Source organism: Coturnix japonica, chromosome 1 (assembly GCF_054131305.1).
Source record: "Coturnix japonica strain WE chromosome 1, WE-NBRP24, whole genome shotgun sequence".
Taxonomy (NCBI): Eukaryota; Metazoa; Chordata; class Aves; order Galliformes; family Phasianidae; genus Coturnix; species Coturnix japonica.
The window spans coordinates 100,966,261-100,983,158 of NC_140663.1; the positions used below are offsets into that span (position 1 = coordinate 100,966,261).

The 16,898-nt window shown below is 36.6% G+C and overlaps 1 protein-coding gene across 1 annotated transcript in view; it reads left to right on the plus strand.

Annotated features, from left to right (window-relative positions):
- Positions 1-16,898, plus strand: part of TRAPPC10 (trafficking protein particle complex subunit 10) — a 37,427-nt gene that overhangs the window by 13,983 nt on the left and 6,546 nt on the right. The window contains exons 8-18 of the mRNA XM_015883831.3: positions 2,069-2,215; positions 4,150-4,264; positions 4,828-4,904; positions 7,451-7,542; positions 8,313-8,453; positions 9,757-9,869; positions 10,190-10,704; positions 12,316-12,457; positions 13,481-13,639; positions 14,936-15,159; positions 16,119-16,219. Of these exons, the coding sequence (XP_015739317.2) occupies positions 2,069-2,215; positions 4,150-4,264; positions 4,828-4,904; positions 7,451-7,542; positions 8,313-8,453; positions 9,757-9,869; positions 10,190-10,704; positions 12,316-12,457; positions 13,481-13,639; positions 14,936-15,159; positions 16,119-16,219 (1,826 nt within the window). The remainder of the gene's footprint in view (positions 1-2,068; positions 2,216-4,149; positions 4,265-4,827; positions 4,905-7,450; positions 7,543-8,312; positions 8,454-9,756; positions 9,870-10,189; positions 10,705-12,315; positions 12,458-13,480; positions 13,640-14,935; positions 15,160-16,118; positions 16,220-16,898) is intronic.

Below are 16,898 nucleotides of genomic sequence, written 5' to 3' on the forward strand. Positions count from 1 at the left end.
TACCTGATGGTAACAGTACTAGAATTGAGTGTTTCATCATGAGATAGTTTTTGGAAAGAAATTGGAGACATCACATCTGAAGAACCTGTGATTAGGTGACCTTCTCAATGAAGACTAGAATATATTAACTGGTTAAGATGGTAGGTATTTTCTCTTATTTCCTGGATTTATTACTGAGCTCTTGAACTACAGCTCCAGTAGACTGAAATCTTTGAACAGTGTTGTGCTGAAGAAAATAGGGTGAGGTGGTTAATATGCTGATATGTTTTGCAACAAAGTACTGTTCTGAACATTAATCTACAGTAGGGTTTCTTATTGCTGTGCAAGTAGATGTTATTCTAATCATGTTTTGTAATTCCTTCTGGTGCCCAGTAATGCTCTTTCTTGTTTTGCACGTCCCTGTCACTATCACATCTAATGACAGAAGGAACAGACAAACATGTGACTTCACTCAGAACTTTTTGTCATGCTGCATGCCTCAGTGTTACCCCCCTGGCATTCACACAGTAGTTTGCACTAGTGTTTTTAATCCTCTAAAGGGACTGGATCAGGGATGTTCTACAACCAATCATAGTCTTGTCTATCACCAAAGGTATTTTTAATTGACATTTATTGTCAAGAATAGTGTAGTGTGCATTAGGAGACTTGTAGACTACACTTTGTGACTCATGCATCAATTTAATCCCATGAGTATTAGGTTCTCTGCAAATTTTGTCTGTGCTTTTATAACAGTAACTGCTAAGTTTTGCCTACGTGACGCTGGTTAGTAAGTTCCTTAAGATACTGTGCTGAATTCAAGAACAGAAAGTCTACTTCAGATGTGTTGCCCTTTAAAATGCCCCTTTCACATATTTAAAACTTGCTTAAAATTCCCATGTGAAGCATATTTTGCTTGTGTGTTTTTTGACATGGTTTGTTGGTTTTTTACTTGGTCTTCCCAAAATAAATACAACCAGCCTTCTAAATCTCTGAAGGTACTTTCTGCAATTCCCCTCTTCCTTCTACTGCCCATGTCTTCCTCTCTAGTGTCTGGGGTTCTTCTCTGCATCTTTTCTATGTGTGATATTTCTGCCTTAATACGTGGAGATCTAAACCAAACAAAGGTATTGAGGCTTTGAGATAGGAGTGTGTATTGGCAAGTGTAGTGCAGCTGTCCTTGTTGTCATACCTCTTACTATTACAGTCCTACCTCTTAATATGGCTTGATGCCAGCGAACAGACAGGTGAAATCTGAGCTACTCTGTCTTTATGGTCTTTCACTTTCTGAAAATTCTTTCAGGATTCAATTTTTCTTTCTAACGTGTTGTGCTTCTATGTTGAACTTTTCCTGTCACAGTCTGGAAATCCATACTAGTCTTTCTGAAAGTGATATTTTTGCATCGGTTATTAATAAGATTCTGAAATACCATTAATGTGACTTTTATTCCACTTGTGCTAATCTTTATCTTGATTGTTCTGTCATTAAACTCTCTTTCCTCATCACGTTATGACTGATAAATCCTTCCTGGTTTTGGTTTTTGGTTCTGTGTTGTGTTTTTTTATTTAATTAGTAGTCCATGACAGATGTCATTTGATTAACAAACTTCCTTTGGTGAAGGAAATGTAGACTCATCTTTTTTTTCCTTCAGATTTCTGGTCTATTTCTTAGTATACTTTTAGTATTAGTTAGGTCTGATGTCTACTACACAACTGCAGAAGTAGTGGCGTATCTACGGAACTTTCCTCCTAACTCTGTTTTCCTTAGACTTAAGTTTTCAAGAAGTTGGAAACTTGTAAGTATTAGTACCTGTTAGGCTTCTTTTGCTTTTCTTTCATCCTGATGACTATATCAAATCTAATTCACATAATCATTATCAATTAATAATTTAGTTAATCATTATGGCTTTGGGATTTGGTTTTGCGTGTGTTATTTAGGAACTAGTAAAGAACTGGCCTCTTTGCATGTTTTATGAGTTAGTTCTTCCAAGAGGTTTTGTTATGTGATATCAAGAAAAGTATCTTTCTAAAGTATTGTGGCTTCTGACTGAAATGTTTATTTCCCAGTTAATTTTTTTCTGTTTATCTTCAGGTCTCTGTTCCTCCTGGAGCTTTGGATTGTTGGGTATTTTTGAGTTGTTTGGAGGTCTTACAAAGAATAGAAGGCTGCTGTGATAGGGCTCAAATAGATGCAAATGTTTCCCACACAGTTGGTTTATGGAGCTATGCTACTGAGAAAGTGAGTAAACAAAGCGTTGCACTTGTGGCATTACAATTTTGGAGTAGGCTATTTGTTTCTATGGGGAAGATTTTTTTACGTTTTCTTGTGAAACTTATGACATTGTTCTGTCTGTCCTGAGTGAGATATGCAGGGTTGTAATCCAGTTGCTCCACAGGTAGTTGAGACCTCGGGATTACTAGAATTATGTTCACTTCTATGGAGGAGGGATGGAAATGAGGAAACACTTCATGTCATAAAACTTTGTCTGTCTAACGCTAATTCTTCCACCAACCTTTCCAGTTGCCGCCTGCCAGTAGTTTGATAATGACTGGCTAATTAAACTCCAAAATGAACTCAATCTTTATAAGAGAAGGAGCATTTATTTCAATTATAGCTGATGTTGACCAGATTTAGATGCCTTTAATATTCTTAATAGAGATTACAGCAATCTGTTTACATAGTTCATTATTTCTGCAGCATGTTAGTATGCTAATAATATACCTTAAACTGTACTGAAGGTATTATCCTTGGAGGCTTGTGCAAAAGGCAAGCAATAACTTGGAACTTTTTGGTTGAGAAGCCCTTCCTACCTTGCTCTTTGGGAGGAAGTCTGAAAGTTATCAAGTGGCCTTTTCAGTGCGGTTAAGCCCATTTCCTAATCACATTAATGATTTCACATTTTCCATTTCAAGTTTCACATTTTCCATTTCTCTATAAGAGTTAGTGTCTAAAGCTGCTGTTGAAAGTTGACAAGAAACTTCAGAAGCAAATGGAATGCCATACTGTGATCTTGGTGGATGTTCTCGAAGATCACTGCAAGCTTATCCTCTTCTTTCTGTAGCCTGTAGAATATTTTCTATTTCTGTGACTGTAGTTTGTGTATATTTCAGTAAAGATAAAAATCTGATGCTGGTTGTAGGTCATCTTTGTCTGAAGTATTACAAAAGCAGAGAGAGACAATTTCACCTTAGAAGACTTAGTGCTTGAAAAAAGAAAGTGGAGGAGAAGTTCAGAATAAAGAAAATAATTATTTAAACTGCTTCTGGTTGCATCAGATTTCATGTGTTGCTTATATATTTCTAAAGAATAAAGCTTTGTACCTGTATTGGAAATGTTCATGCTGTTTGTAGTTCTTCTGACCCAAAGAATAAAAAGGGAGAAAAGATAAGATAATGAGTAGGGGTAAGGTGAAACAAAATGAATGAAACCTACCAACTAGTGAGAAAAGTGGGATTTAATGGTTTTTTTGTAGATTTTTTTCCCTTTTATTGGTTACCCACGTTTTATATGGCTTAGAGCAAACAAGCTAAGACTTGAATTTCTTGGAGGGCAGGAGTTACTGTTGGCTGTTGAATTATGCTAAATGAGATAACATGGCCAACAGTAAACTTGAAGGCAGGATCCTCTAGTGGCTTTTGGATATCGGGCATACCAGCTGCTGCCTAGAAGGAATTTTTATAGTAGTTGTGTAATGCTGTTTTAACACTGATTAGCGATGCTAATAATGGGGAAGAACATCTAATCATTGTGTTCATTTGTGTAGCTTTCAAACTTTTGTGCTGAAATACAGGTGCAGATAGAAACTGTTTTTCAGTTAGTGCCGAAAGACATTTTTAGCTGTTTATTGGGAATAAATAGAAAGGTTTATTTTAGTTTGGCTCTCTGCATGCATGAATTTGTGTGTATGCATGACTGAGTCTTTAACTTACGTTAAATGCGATCTAGAAATTACTTTTATTAAGAACTATGTAAGTTCTTAAAGTAGGAATAATTACATTTTGAAATGTTCTCTATCCTCTTCCCACAAAGCAACTTTGATACAGATTTTATCAGCAGTGTAACATGGCAGCAGTATTTTCCATAGAAATATCTTGCGGTTTTAGAACAGTGTGATAAAATAAAAGCTTTGTTGTTTTTGGAGCCTGTTGAAAACAAGCATCTTTTTCTTACAGTTAAAATCTCTGGGTTACCTGTGTGGGCTTGTGTCAGAGAACGGACCCAATTCAGAAGACCTTAACAGAACTGTTGATCTGTTGGCAGGGCTGGGGGCAGAACGTCCTGAAACAGGTATTACCAGGAATGTACACGTGCTTTGTAATAACTGACTTTGTCTTAAACACATGGCATATAAATACAACAGTAAGAATAATTTCCAGATATCTATATGCATATATAACCATTAATACAACTATTATATCTTAAGAGGATTTTAACTTAGTCTCTGTAGTATTTGAAAAGATCAGTGTATCTCTTTGCTCTCACAAGGATAAGGTTTTACCATTAAAACATTAAAATTATAAATCCAACAGTAGGAAGTTGTGAAATATCTCTAGTGGGTAAATGAAGTGGTATTTAAGTTCAACTTCGGGTTTTGCTAGGTTGAATAAATGTCTTGAAGTGCTGTAGGAAGTAGTTAGTATACTTAACTATATTGCTGCTTGTTTTTATCCTTCTCTGAATATGTCTCAGGCATGGGTGCATGCACACAGTCACATTTGTTAAATAGGCTTTCTTGATTTTATTTTAGAGTTTGGGGAAGAAATGCATGATCTATTTTAAGTGTTTGAGGGGATGTATTAAAATAGGAATTTGTATTTGTAAGTGACGTTTCCTGTTCTTTTTTTCTACAGCCAATGCATTACAGAGCCCATACAAGAAACTTAAAGAGGCCTTATCATCTGTAGAAGCTTTTGAAAAACACTACTTAGTAAGTATAGTCTTCTGTTATTTATATTAGTTTTGGGTGTTTACATTATAGATTGAACAGTGTCAAAATTTTCACACCTGATAAGATGACTAGGAACTTCAATCTGCGTTTCTATATTTTGGTATTGAAAATCATTGCTCTCATACTGGACGCACCAAGACTGATTTGTTTTACAACCAGAGACTCTCTACTGGTCCTGGGTTTCAGGGATGGAGATAAATGTTAACATTTATGGCTTCAATGCTGAAGCTTATCGGTAAGTAAATATACTTAAATATCCACAGAGCCTGTGTCATGGCTATTTACTCAGCTGTCTAAAATGGAATTGTCTTCAGAAGACTGTTATGTGAATGCAGCCTTTTTTCAAGTGACTTAGAATTGCATCTTGCAATGCTTATTGCATGAATTAAGTTTGATTGTATAATTTCTTATATCAAGTGTGGGACGTGTGAATGTTGCAGCTAGAGCAGGCATAGTCTGAAACATTACAGTTCTCACTGCATGTTAATTTATCTGTTTATTTCCTGGTAGCTTCCTTACTTAGGAGCTGGAGTAGTGATATTGTGATTATTTTTATTAGAAATTGTTAAATAAAACCCTTGTCACAAACATGATTTGTTCTATTCTTGCTTGTTTTCCTTGAATCATTTTCTGATAGTTCTTATAGTTCCAGAACTGCCTTTAAACTTTTTGGGGGAAAAGTTAAATGAAAATTGAGCACTCTTTTGAAATGTGAAAACTAAATGTTTCTTGTATTTACAAGATTGTTATTGAAGAAAGTCTCAAAAGATACGTTACGAAGATAGCAGATTTCACTTCCATGCTTTGCTTCTTATGAGAAGAGTTGGATAGCAGTCCAGAACTAAGATTTTTCAGAACTTAAATTTATGCTTATATCTTCAGTTCTAAGTTGGTCCCTGAGATCTCCACAAAATTTAGCAATGTCTTCCTAAACTTAAGAAACTAAGTGGGTTCTGCTGAGGTTGCCTGTGAAAGAATTGTTTATGTTGTTTGTATTGTTGACTGGTTTTATTCTGAAATTCAGATAGAAAACGATCTTATATATAGTTGTTGAATAAATATTTATTATATATGTGTAACTTCTATCCACCATATTCAGTGGAGAAGTACATGGAATTAGTTAAAAATTCTAGGCATGACTAAGATCATTTACTTTCATTTAAAATTTTAATGAGTGTGGAAAGTGAAATGCAGCTCTCTGGAAATACTGAAAGAGAGAAATGGGACTTTTATTACCATAAAAGGCTTCTTAATCTATTTCTTTATCTATAGTTCAATGGCTAGTCTTAACCTGATGACTTCAGAGTCTTTTGTAAGACTTTCAGATCTTCTACAGACACATGGGCTTGTACCTTAATTTTGGGGAGAATATAGCTTTTCATTTGTATGTGTAGCTGGTGTCCCATATGCCTCTGTTTATGCTGATAGGCTAAGGAGTGAACCAGTTTAGTTTATTGTTGAGAACTGTTTTGAGTTGTTTAATAAGGGAGAATGCACAGGTGATTTTCTTTCCCCCCAAGGCTTTGTTTAAGAACCATCAAGAAGTGGCTAAGAAAACCTTTGGAATATTGTTTTAGGTCACTTTCCTGCCTCACAGGAATAGATACTTTCTGACAGATACTCCACAAATAAAATTAGGTGTTTGAAAGTTTTCAGACAGTCTATTTTGTGCTAACAGAAAGACAATAAGCTGCTGAGGAACGGGCTGGTGGTTTGCAAATGTGATTTGTAAATATGATATGAAATGACTTTATGGCCAGAGATGGTCAGGTGTTTGAGAAGTAAGTTTGTCTGAGTACAGTGTGTAGTAGTGACAGATCTTTCTTATTAAATATGCAGTTATTACAAGCTTTGGGTAAGTTTAGTGACCTGTAGACAGTAGAAATTGAGCTTAAAAATGACTGAGAGAACTCAAATCAAGATTGCATAGCTTCAAGCAATTGCATTAAGGCACAATTAGGAAAGTAATTCTTCCCAACTGCATCTTCACACTCTGCATGTGATTGTATGCTTACATACTGTTTTTACTTAAGCATATATTTGATGGTATTATGTGCAGCCTAAGTGAAAGAGTCATGTACTCTATGCTGTTATTATTAATATTATGTTTAAATAGTAGTAGGATCTTCAGGGCAAGCTCTGATCTTTTGATAAATATGTTACACCAAGGTGTATCCTGGAATGACATACAGTACTATCTTGTAATGATAGCATTAAGGATATACTTGCTGAGAAATAAGTGCTTTCAAAAAAGGGCAGGAGGATTCAAACGTGGAGAAGTACTTAAAACTGCATCTAAATATTAGCTTTGCATTTTTTGAATTCTCGTTTTTGATAAGGCTTTTCTTCTGCAATTCATAATGCAGTTATGCTGCAGACTGCTCAAAAGTTTATCCTGAAGACAAGAAGATATCTAAAAAGTGACTTATTTTGTTAGTTTTGTTTTAGTAGCTTAGTTACTGAGTTTGTGTGGAATAGTAAGTAGCACTAGTTACAGTTTGGAATAACTCTTTTCTTTCAAACAGGATCTGTCCCATGCCACCATTGAAATGTACAAGAGTATTGGGAGAATTCGCTCAGCTAACCTTGTTGGAAAAGATTTGGCAGAGTTTTATATGTAAGCATTAAATGTGTTAAATACATTAACTTTGTACAGCTTGAATGTAATGCTTGAGGAAAACCATATTTCAAAAGGAGTTTTTGAAAATATTTTTTATTGTAAACCAGTGCTAAGGTTCTGGCTGTATTTTGGGGGAGAGGGAGACACAAGACAGAAATGGTTGATGCCCCATCCCTGGAGGCATTCAAGACCAGGCTGGATGTGGCTCTGGGCAGCCTGGTCTGGTTGTTGGTGACCCTGCACATAGCAGGGGGGTTGAAACTGTTTACATAAACTAATGTAAGCTATTTATGTAAACTATCTAATAAATTTTCACCTGAGGAAATAACATCAGGTTAAAAGACTATCAACTGTGTGTAGTGTTAAAAATGGAACTTTCATTTAAGTGTTTTTCTGCACCGAAGTTGTTAAGGTAGCATGTTTTTAGTTAACTGTCAGAAGTCTGAGATGACTTCATCATGAAAGTGCATTTGTGGGAGGTAGCTTTGCATCACTTGCTCTGACTTATGATAGATCTGTATAGGAAGTCTCGCTGACATGATATATTCAGACTAATTGCAATTCTGCCAAATTGACTTGCAGAAGGATAGACCAATGCATTGATCTGGCACCAGCACAATGATAGATAATGATAGAATAATGGCTGGTTGCTGCTTGTTCTGCATTCATATAAAATATTCCTCTCTCATGACTGCTTTTTAAAAGCATGTAGAGTTTTCACGGCCGTAAAGACTCTTGTATCACTCTGTTTTCATTTGTTTTTAAAGGAAGAAGAAAGGTCCACAGAAGGCAGAAGCATATCTTCAAGGAGCACTGAAAATTTACCTTGCTGAGGGCTGGGCATTGCTTGTCACGCATACAAGAAAACAGTTAGCAGAATGTCAGAAACAGCTCGGGCAAATAGAAAAGTATCCTCTCATAAGATGGAGCCAGAAAATCCAGACTGGATAAAACAATACTTCTACTTATTCTTCTGACATAGCTCTAATTTTATTTAAGATTAGAGTCAGCCAAATATCCCAGATATCAGGCAGCTATTTCTTATTTCCTTCGTTGCTTTTCATTTCAGGAGGGTTGGGTTATTTATTTATTATTTCTTGTTCACTTAGTACCTTTTGCATATAGTGCTACTCTTAGCTTGAGACTACATCTACGCTCTAGAGATTCATTGTGTATAGCATGAAGTTTGTCATTAGTTCAATGTATGCCATTGTAGGGTTCCTTTATGATTCTGTATGTACTTGATCATTGCGGCAGTTCTTATTCTGCGGTGTTTTTTTCATTTGGTAAATACATCATTAGAACTTTTGCCTATATTAAGGGGCCTCATTTCTTGGTTTTCTTTACAGCTGTGCTGTTGCTGCTTTCAGGGTACCAGATGTGTGTAAAGAAAACAGTCTATTGATGGGCAAATTCATTTTGGCACTGGAGACACTTCAGTTTGAATTCTGCTTTTCATTTTAGCCTCATGCGGTGTTGCCTAAATTTAGTAGTCAGCTTAAGTAACATGATTCTAATTTAAACTGCTGTGCTTTGTGTGCGTTATAGGAAAAACTGGCAACGTTTCGTTATTTCTTGATATTTTGAGGGAAGAGTACCATTTTCATAGCTTTGAATTGAATTTCTTTGGGTATAGACAACTATTGCAATGTCTTTATCTATTGAAAATTCTTAAATGGCTTTTAAGCACTACAGTTTTTTTTCTGCTTCATTGAGTATGTTCTTAAAAAAAAAACACAACAAAACAAGCCAATAGTAATATTGCTGCCTTCACTAAATACTTAGATGAGCATTTGTATCCTTAGCAATCAAAATATAAGGAATGCCTTATAACTTAATTATGGTAAATGGTGCTCTAACAACTGGCATACTATCAGCAGAATAAATCAGAAAGTAATCAAATACTCAAGTTATTTAATTCTAAATGTGCACTGTAACGCAACACACTGGGGCATTAACTTGCATACTGCATTTATCTTGTCAAGTAATGAATTTTCTATCCTCACTAATATTTTTGGATGAGAGTTGGAGGGAAGACTGCCTGAGTTAATAATGGATAATGTTTTAGTAAGTCTGAGAAGTCTCAGACTTGATGTTGAAAGTAGGTCTTATATTAAAAGATTAGAAAGGCAGTACTGAATCTGGGTTATTTTTACTCAAATTTCAGAATGTTTTGAAACGTGCTACCTCATGTTTCCTTAACGTTCTTAGTTATCTTCAAATAAGTAGTCTTTTAGCCGGTGATAATCACTTAAAGGAAGATGAGCGTAAAAGCTTTTGCCAAGAAATACTAGATTTTGCCAATCAGCAAACAGAGAATCAAGGTAAGTCTGGGTTTCAAATGCATAAAGTGGTTGCTGCTGCAATCTTTCCCTAAAGATTCTGTTTTGGTTTCATTACCTTGTGTATGACTTCATGAGCCATCAGTGTGGCTCTTTGTATTCAGAACATTTATAATGCTTCTGAAATAGTTGACTAATCAATGATGAAACAGTAATTAACATTTTCAGCCTGAATACCAGGAGGTTTTTGCTTTACTTTGTCTATCAGTTTCTCTGCTTTTGTAGCTCATAGGTTCTCTTGTATTGTTTTGTTTTTGTTTTTTTTTTTCCATTTCCTAATTCAATTTTGTCTCTCTTTTCAGGTCAAAAAATTATATTGCCTATGCACTCCTTTGCACAGTTGAAAACTCTACACTTTGACCCTCCAAATGCTGTTGTCCATGTAGGTGGGAAGTTATCTATTGAGTTGACTTTGCTGAGCCAAATGCCCATTCCTATCCAAGTGGATCAGATTGCTATTCACGTTCACTTCAGCATTGAGAAGAATAATTACAGAAAAACAGCAGAGTGGCTCACTAAGCACAAAATCTCTAATGGTGTTATCAGCTTTCCAAATGAGGTCGTGGGATTTCCTTGGTCAAGAAACAACTTGCCTGCGCTGGAGCTGTATGAAATGTATGAACGGAGTCCCTCAGATAACTCTTTGAACACAGCAGGAATTATCTGCAAAAACGTGCACATGCTACTACGAAGGCAAGAGAGCAGCAGTTCTCTGGACAAGCCCTCAGGGCTGACTTTAGAAGATGGGGCTCACGTGTTAAAATGTCACAATGTGATACTGGAACCAGGGGTCAATAAAATAACGTTCAGTACTCAGGTATGTTTTTACAGTTGAGTGAACTAATACGTGGGAAAGCACTGAAAGCACTGGCTGAGGAAGAACATAGTTCTGGCAAATGATATCTGGATTGCTTCCTGTTACAGTATGGGTTATGCTGTTCACATTGTGGATTTCTTCTTATTGTTCTAGACCATAATTTCCCTTCAAAGAGGGCTGTTGAGTTTGCTCTGGTTACTCTTTAATTGCCCTCATTATTAATCTTAATCACGCAGAGAATGAGAACGCCATGCCATAAAGAACATAAGGTATCTCTGCTAAAGGATACTGAATTTACATGAGTAAATTACATTTAAAATGTAAATTACAAGTGTAATTTACATTTACACTTGTGGAAGCAGGAGGTCACCATCTAAATGCCACCCTCAGAAAATGCCTGAAGTCCTGCTTCTGCCACATAGTATTCTATATGAAACTCCTCCAAGTCCTTATTTATATATACATTGTAAGTCAGATTCATACTTGGAGCCAGCAATTTTTTCCCTGCTTTCTTTCCTCCAGCAAGTTAGGAATTCACAGTAGTTGCTGAGATGTTTTCTGGCTTGTGGTTAGTTTCTTTGTTATAATTGTTAATGAACTGGTGAAAGGCATTTCCCTCCTAGCTTAATTCCAGTAAGTAAAATGGCAAGCCTTTCCAAAGAGATATGTCACCATCTGTTTGGAGTTTCCAAAGTAGGAGGTTCTGGCCTCAGTGTATCATTCTGTTCTTTGGATATTCTTTAAGTACTGTCTCCCTCCTCTCTTCTGTAACCCTTCCTAGGAAAATACAGCAGAGTTCAGTGCTGCATTAATGAACAACAGTGTAGCGAAAATTTGAGTGAGAAAACACTGATGTCTGAGTCGCTGATGTCTTGATGGCGCAGCTTTTCTGCATAACTTTTATTACTATTCAGATTTAATTCTATCCAGCATCAATATGTTTTATGAATTTCACTTGGTAAGATGGCACATGGAAAAAGGATACCTCTTACATTTTGTAGTACTAGTGGCTAAGTGTAAATAGAATCAAGAATAAATATACTATGATATGATAGTGCATTGGATTTGCTTTTTATAATGTTATCGCAGAATATCTAGAATCTCATTGTACTGGTCAAGGGAAGAGTCTGAGTATGTGAATTGAGTAGTTTGAGCTGAGGGTTGTGCCTGATATGAACATTGTAGGGCTTTATGAATGTTAGCTAAATAAGTACTTTGTTACTTGCTAAATATAATTTCAGTGCTTAATGAAGCTATATTTTAATTTTTGTGCACTTGAGGGAGGGAGGAGGGGGAACAATTTATTTGGGGATTCTTTTTTTGTCTTGTGAGAGTAGCTACTATATTAGTTACTCTGATTGCTGGTACACGTTATATTCTTTCTTGTCTTAGCATGCACTGTAGAGCTCATTATCTTCACGTGGGAAAAGATACATCTTTTGTGAGAATCTTGTCACTTATGGAATGACTCTTGATTTGTTTTTGTTTTGATTTGATTTACAAATACAAAAGGTCTGATAAGTGAGCTGAGAAAATACTCATCCTTAATAGAAGGTTTGTTTTAGAAGTACTTAGTAAATTGAAAACGCCATTCCAATGTTTTCTTCAAAGGCCAAAGAACCTGGTACGTACACCCTCAGGCAACTGTGCACTTCAGTGGGAAAAATACAGTTTGTCCTTCTTCATATTTATCCAATTGTGCAGTACGATGTCTATTCTCAGGAGCCCCAGCTAAAAGTAGAGCCGACGACTGGTAGGTACAACTGTTGCACTGAATTTGATGAATTCTGTTATGCTCTCCTTGGAACTAGATTGTTTTCTGCCTTGGGTTTTACTTGGGATGTTGTCTTACTCTTAATATTGAGCTAAATTTTTCATTTTTTTTCAAATTATTGATCAGGTATGGTGTCAATTACAGCTTGTTTCTCAACAACTAATTTCAGAGCTTGGCTCAAACTTGAACGTGCAGTATCACTTACATATTAGGTGTGATTTGAGTTCCCATGTGCACTAGGAAAACTCAGTAGTTAAATTTGTAATTGAGCTGATGGGTTAGTTCAGTGATGCTGCAGTCTCTTTCATATTGAAGAAATGCATACTACCAACTGAGCTTCTCTGTTGGATGTGATAATATCAAGTTATTAGAATTCTGAATGCATCCATTGGTTTCATGGATGGCTGAGGATTACTTCTTGTAGAGTCTACTGTAGTTGATATACTGAAGTTCATAGTGATTTTGTTTTCAGGCTGGTGCAGATGAGTTAATAAGCATTTGTGCTATCATACCAGTGAGAGGGATTGCAATGCAAACGGTGGACGGGCATACTGAGGAGAGGGAAATTTATCATATTAGCAACCCTAGGAAATTGATGGGTGTGATTCAGACATTTGAGAATCTGTGTGCACACTTGCTTTCTTCTTGTCTTGTTTATGTGAATACACCACGTGGGTATGACAGGCACCATAGGTGCAAAAACGTAAAGGGGTTTACAACATGGAGAATTCAGTAAAAAGCTTAGTAAATTCCTCAGGATTTTATCTTTCACTAAATTCTGTGCTGCCAGAGCTAAGAGCATGGAGAAACAGATTGTTTGAACTTCAGTGACCAAACCCATGATATCTTAACAGGATTTAATACCAAAAGCCCAAACTTTTAAGTTACCCTCAAATGTGTAACAAAGTGCTTGGAGGACTTGGTAACAAACTTTATCAGTGATTTTCAGCCATGTACTAATGAGTACTGGAATAAGTTCACAATTTCTGCTTTCTTTTTCAGATAGCCTTTTGGCTGGCATTCCACAGAAGGTGAAATTCACAGTGACTACAGGTCATTACAGCATGAAGAGTGGAGATACTTTGCAGCTCAGTAGATCTGATGCCATGCCTATTCTGTACAATCCAGAGAGCAAGGCAGTGATCTATTCCAACACGAGGGGTAAGCAATTAAAGTAAAATAATCTCTAGGTAGCAGAAAATTCAGTAATCCTGCAGTAAAATTTGTTAAGACAATTACACTTTTTCAGTAGTTCTTATTGAGAACAATTCTGGGGAACTCTTAACTGTATACTTCAGTGAAGAAGGGTCTTAAACTTCCACCTTCAGAGTAGTACCATGAACTTTTCAATAAGTATAACTGGACAGCTTTTACTTGCATGGATGAAATTCCTGATGGAATTTCAATGGATTTGTGAAATAGGTGCTGGATTTGTGATTTCCAAATGTATGGTGATGAGCTTCTGTTACTATGCAGTGTGTCGTAACTAGGCAATACAGTTTTGTTGTTAAGTAGTCTAAGTACATTTTTACTTAGTGCTCTTTACCCAGTGTTGCATTTAAACATGAGGTCAAAGGGTTTATTTTCCTTTCCTGAGTATGGGTACTTTAGTGTATCTTTAGCTGTTCAAATACACCCAAGTTTCCCAAAGTGAGAACACTTTTAATGGACATAATATAACTGAGATTAAAACAGACTATACAGATATGTACCATACGTATTAAAGTTCTGTGATTCATCACAGAATATCTTGACCTGCGAGGGGTCCCACAGGGACCATCAGTGCTTACTGTCCTGACTTCACGCAGGGCCACCCGAATTCCAAGCTCTATGCCTGATAGCACTGTCCAAACACTTCCAGAACTCCAGCACTGGGGGCCGTGCCCACAGCCCTGTGCATCCCGTTCCATGCCCACCGCCCTGTGGTGCAGCCCCTTTCCCTGACCCCCAGCTGCCCCTCCCCTGGCACAGCTCCATGCCGTTCCCTCGGGCCCTGTCGCTGTCACACAGAGCAGAGCTCAGCGCTGCCCCTCCGCTCCCTGTGAGGAGCTGCAGCCGCCATCAGGCCTCCATCAGCTCCTCTGCTCTGCGCTGGGCACGCTGAGGGGACTCAGCCGCTCCTCACACACCTTGAAAGGAATTGCTATGCTAAATGTGGTAGTTACCTTTGTAGAATTTGAGAGGGATGGAGCATCAATATTGTGAGAAGCTGTATACAGTAACAGTATTTAAGATGTGTGGATTGTAGTTAATATGAGAAGGTTACTAGGGAGCTATGAGACATGAGTTTCTCATTTTTGTTTCTGAAAATACAACAGTCGTGCTAGAAGATGGTTTTGTTACCATATATTTTCTACAACAGGTTCATAGGCTCATTTCTGTATTTAATTACAGGAATAAAAGCTATGAAGGGCTAAATGTTTTCAAATAACTTTTCCCCTTTCTGCACAACCACAGAAAAGATCTCAGAATCATCGCTAAAAATTCAGTCTTCTGAAAAGATTACAAGCATTAATTTGCCAGTGGCTCCTGCATATCATGTGATTGAATTTGAACTAGAAGTCATGTATTTACCATCAGCCACGCAATCTGCAGAGGAGAGAGAAAATACTACAAGTAAAGAAGTTCAGAGAAAAAACAAAGAAAAACTGGACAACTCTATGGCTACTGTTGATCAAAAAGTAAGATGACATTTAATATTTTTGTTACAAAATCTGTTTCATTATGGGAACACAGACTTCAGAAAATATTAAGTGGGGGTAGTGGTGGGAAAAACTGCTAATTTTCCCTTAAAGATGGAAATGCAAAAATCTTAATAAAAAGTATTAATGTAAAGAATACATAAGCAGAGGTCTACACTGTCTTCTATGTTGTCATGTGTTCCTCATGCTCATACTCAAGTATTCATGTTCTGATGCTCAGTTTTTATAGGATGAAGGATACTTGTGTCTTTATGAAAGGTAGCATGGTAGTCTTTAAATCCTCCTTTTTGATTAACAGGAAAGGTATTTCTTCTACTTGCAAAGCATGTATCCTTGTATGTGAATGATAGCGCTAAAAGGAATAGGTATAGATTAGCATTGCTAAAATGGGATGTGACAAATTGTTTTTTATTTATTTATATCAATTTCTCTCCGCACGCATACCAAAAAATAATGTTAAATGTATGTGCAAGAGAAATGTAATAGTTAAATGTGCTGCTTAAAGTTAATGAAAACAGGCAGTATATTTTATGCTTGTATTTAATAAAGTATTGCAAAGATATTTCAGTAATAGTTCTTACAGCAATGTATTTAATATTGACCTTTTATCAGATTATTATTTTAAGCTGCTGTTGACAGTGACACTGTCCATTTATTTCTTTTTTTCCACTATTCACCTTTCTTTATTTCTGGTGTTCAGAACTGGATATGTGAGTTTCCATGGGAAAAGCTTCTTCAGGATTTCATGCTTTGCTCAGAAATAAACAAAACGCCGATATGTTTTCACATTAACTTCTGACATACTGTTTTGTTTTCTTTTTCATTGGATGCATTAGACGTAGACTCTGAGCAAAGGTTCGTTTGGAAATTGTGAGAAAAATAAAGACTTTAAATCAAAGCCTGTTACGATCAAGAACTTTGTTCTCTTTCTCTTTTAGGTAACCATTGATTGTCCATGGTCGATTTATTCCACCATTATTGCATTAACATTCTGCATACCTTTTAATGCCAAGCATTCCTTATTGTCAGCTGGCAAACGGTAAAGTACTTGTTAAGCATTTCTTATTTCTTTCTTCTAGGAAAACAGGGATCTTGAGTTTCAGAAGTATTACCTATAGCTGACTTTTAAATTACTATTATTTTTTTAAATTGGGCTTCTGCTGTCCTGCTCAGTTTCCTGCAGAAAGTTTACATGTTTTCTCTAGTGTACTTTCTTAACAATAAAATAAACACATTTTCAACTTTTCTGGAAACATGATCACAAAATCATAGGATCATGGAATGGCCTGGGTTGTAAAGGACCACAGTGATCATCTATTTCCAACCCCCCTGCTATGTGCAGGGTCACCAACCACCAGACCAGGCTGCTCAGAGCCACATCCAGCCTGGCCTTGAATGTCTCCAGGGATGGGGCATCCACAACCTCCTTGGGCAACCTGTTCCAGTGCGTCATCACCCTCTGAGTGAAAAACTCCCTCCTAATATCTAACCTAAACCTCCCTGTCTCAGTTTAAAACCATTCCCCCTTGTCCTATCACTGTCCACCCTTGTAAACAGCTGTCCCCCCTCCTGGTCATATGTTCCATTCAAGTATTGGAAGGCCACAGTGATGTCTCCCTGGAGCCTTCTCTTTTCCAAGCTAAACAAGCCCATGTAAAATATATAAAACAAGCCAAACTGATCTCTTCTTATGTAGTTATTTGCTTCTGTTTTATATG